Source organism: Gregarina niphandrodes, assembly GCF_000223845.1.
Source record: "Gregarina niphandrodes unplaced genomic scaffold scaffold00070, whole genome shotgun sequence".
Classification (NCBI taxonomy): Eukaryota; Apicomplexa; class Conoidasida; order Eugregarinorida; family Gregarinidae; genus Gregarina; species Gregarina niphandrodes.
The window spans coordinates 17,615-21,249 of NW_011645836.1; the positions used below are offsets into that span (position 1 = coordinate 17,615).

At 60.9% G+C, this 3,635-nt stretch overlaps 1 protein-coding gene across 1 annotated transcript; it reads left to right on the forward strand.

The window, feature by feature from the left end:
• Positions 1 to 1,172: 1,172 nt before the first annotated feature.
• GNI_181910 (hypothetical protein) lies at positions 1,173 to 2,687 on the forward strand (the record flags this gene model as incomplete). Its single annotated transcript, XM_011135223.1, has 1 exon — positions 1,173 to 2,687. One exon carries the CDS (start codon positions 1,173 to 1,175, stop codon positions 2,685 to 2,687), a length of 1,515 nt encoding a protein of 504 aa, XP_011133525.1.
• Between the last annotated feature and the right edge of the window lie 948 nt (positions 2,688 to 3,635).

Consider the following 3,635-nt stretch of genomic DNA (forward strand, 5'->3'; position numbering starts at 1 on the left):
GAAACCGACCTTGTGCGGAACTGACGTTGTGCGGAACCAGGAATTGATCCCGGGACCTCCCACTCCATCTACAGCAAAGCATCCCGAAGCAAGCACCTTCTACCTGTCTCTTTAAAAATCTTTCATGTTTAACATGACTCCCCAACGGCTCTGGGCAGAAGGTGAGTCGCTCCCCAATTTTGTGACTCATCGCAGCTCTTCCAGGCCTCAATTCCCCCCGGAAAGAACTGGGGTGCTTCGCCTCAGTTGGACTCCGGAACCTCCAAGAACTCGGCCTCGCTGACCGCTTCGTTGAACCCATTCAACCATCCCGTAAGTAATCACCGCTAACCCAAGCCGCCACACTGCTTTATATAAGTGCTCCACTGTCACCATTTCGCCTGCCCGTGCATGTTCCCTGCGCGCTTCCCGGTGAGCTCATCTAAAGCGCAGGCTTTCTGGCTTGTGCTCACCAGGGTGGGGTGGGGCTCAACGCTGTGTGCTCACTAGGGTGGGGCCCGCTGATGGCTAGTGTGTTGTTGTTGTAGTGACCTTGTCATACGTGTGCAACCAACAGTTGCAGTCCTTACGCGCCGGGCAGGATTGGAACCGCCGGCAGGGCAAGTAGATGTAAGGGATTGACTGGTTAGTAACCGAGAACGAACGGCGACGGCTCAGCTAGTGACAATTCGACGGACGGACAGACGGACGGACGTGTTTCAATGAAGGCCTTGTTAAAGGCGAGTTCTGCGTTGTGGTGTCTAGGTGTGTGTGTTTGCACCCACGCACACACACACGAGAAAGCCCAGTGTGCGCAAGTCCGGGACGGGGCATAAGCCCAGTCCGGGGCTCAAATCCGGGGTTCAAATCCGGGGCGGGAATTGTAATTTAGTGGGACTTAGGTAGCTAGTTTTAATGTTAATAGAATGCAAGTCAAAAAACCATTGAGGTGCAGGGAGTTTCTGGGGCCTCCTTGTTGTGAATTCTCTTGGGTCTCAGGCTACCTGCCCGCACCTGCTAGAGACGACTTTGATTCTGGAGAGGAGTGTGATTCTGGAGACGAGTGTGATTCTGGAGTCAAGTTCCAAGGCGACAAACGGAGTCACGAAAAGTGGAGGCACGACAAGTGGAGTGATATGTCGTCAGATTCGTGTTGTCGGTTGTGTCGGAGTGCATTGGAAGGTTGTCGAGAGATGGCTAACTACCCGAGTACACATATAGACGCTTATGAGATTGAGGTGATAAGTGAGGCGAGCTCGGAAGAAGAGGCGGAAAAGGAGAACGCGACTTACTCGTTCGACTTGATCAAGCAGGAAGACTTGTTTAGTAGACTGTGTTCACCCTCGAGCGAGGCACAGGGCTCTTCGCCACTGTACTCTAATAAGTGCTCTGTCATCGGCTCCACACTTGGCTCCATTGTGAACTCCTCAAGACTACACTCCCCCGCCTCCCTCCTTTCCCCCGGCCGTCAGTCTCCTGGTCCCGGTCAGTCCCCCGGAGGTTCTGGTCGTCAGTCCCCCGGAGGTTCTGGTCGTCAGTCCCCCGGAGGTTCTAGTCAGTCCCCCGGACGCTCTAGTCGTCAGTCTCCCGGACGTCAGTCCCCCGGTCGTCAGTCGCCCACAGCGTCATCGTGTCTATCACCAGGTCGCTGCGGCCAGGCGGAGGTGGCGCGTCGGCGGCCACCTTCTCGGCGACGGTCACCTTCCCGGCGAAGGTCTCGACGTCGGATGCCGTTGTCGGAGCCGCGACTGGACATCGTACGTCAAGTGCTGCCTTCACCGCGCCCGGCTGTGCGTGAGTGTGCGTTCGCGGCCAGCCTCGGGTCGCGCAATGGCAACCCTCTGGCCGCTGACGCGGTCAACGCCTTCTGCTATACACCTACCGCCGCCGCTCGAGAAGCTTTCCCCGACTACCGCTTTCTCGCCAAGGCCGTCGGCCTCGGCGCCCGCCGTGCCCTAGGGCCCCACTGGATCGACCAGAGGACCGGCAGCCAACCCCGAAATCTTCTGGCCGGTGACCCTCAAGCAAACACTCAAAGAGACGTTCAAAACATCCGTCGGGGCGACGACCAAAGTGGCGTGGGCGACCAAGGCCAAGGAACTCTTCTGGGTGACCAAGCACAAGGCGGCGCGGGCCAGAGGAGCGGCGTATTGGTGAGGCCGCCCGCGGTGCCGATGCTCGCCTACGCGCAGCTGGCAGGTGGCAGTGCTGAGGGACGGGGTCTCACGCGACCGCCGTTGACACTGCCGGGGATCGAACGCGCGACTCCGGCCATGCTAGACACCGTGCCGCCGCTGACGCCGCCTGGAGCGGCCGCGTGGCGGCGCGTGCAGCTCACTGACGACCGCCTAGCGTTAAACATGGCTATAATGAACTCCGCAAAGCGGCGGGTACTCAAGAAGAAAGTGCCGGCGGAAACAAACGGTCCCGTCCCGCCGGGCACGACGGATGCAGTGGGCCCGACGGAGCCAGTGGGCAAGGCGGAGGCAGTGGGTAAGGCGGAGGCAGTGGGCAAGGCGGAGGCAGTGGGCAAGGCGGAGGCAGTGGGTAAGGCGCACGAGGGTAAGGAGCGGGGGAGACGCACGAAGCAGAACACACCGCCGCCGGTGGTCGTGGCCGAGTCGCCTGGTGCATCGACCCTGGTGCTCTCTTCATTGAGCTGGAGTAGTTCCGAACGCTTTTTTCGCAATGAGATGCTTAATATTTGATGGAGTCTTCAGCGTCCTCTTCCTCCACACTGCCACCGCTCGGGGAGGAGGCCGCGGCCGAGGATGACCGCAGGGAGGCGAACCGGGAAGAGGACCTCCGCCGGGAGGACATCCGCACAGAGGAGACCCGCAGGGAGTATGCGCCTTCAGTCGGATCGGAAGCGGGTCCGCGGGACGACCACCGAGAGGACCACCGGGAAGCAGCCATGCGTGAAGCGACAAGCCAGGACACCGGCGTGAGTCAAGAGAGTGTGCTCTTGTCCATTTTGGAGATGTTGATGGTGCAGAGCGCTGAATGCCAGTCGTTGCACGCCAGTCTACGGGCCAGTCTGCGCCGACAGCGCGAGGATCTGGAGGCGCTCAGTCGTTGTCAAACGCGGCTCTACAAAACGCAGTGCGAAATGTTCAAAGCTGTCTTCGGCTATCTCGATAAACGTTCTGAACGCGGGCTCGTCGCCGATGGCACGCTCACTAAAGCAGCCGCCGCCAAGTCCACTGCGCTCTTCTGCATCGGGCTCCCCGACCTCTCCGGCGAAGCACTAAAGATCTACGCTGCAGCACTCGCCAAACTCGACTCCGACCTCGATCTTGCTGTCCCCGACGAAGCCCCCCCGGTCCTCCCCCCCATGGCCCTCCTCCCCATGGCCCTCCCACCCATAGCTCCCCTCCCGAGCGTGGCTATACCGCCCGTGGCCGTACCCCCCATGGCGGCGCCCCCCATGGCCCTTCCCCCAATGGTAGTCCCTCTCAGTGCAGCAGCCCCCCTCAGTACCGCCCCGTGTACCGCGACTTGCGTCCAGCCGCCGTCGGGGCCGCCTCCGGCGGCCCCTCCGGCAATCGTTTCGGCTCCCGTTTCCGCGCTCAAGACCGTCAAGCAAGAGTCCTGTGGACCCGGTCCCGGCTCCGGACTTGGAGCCAGTCCACCGGCTGCGGCGCGCAAGTTCAAAG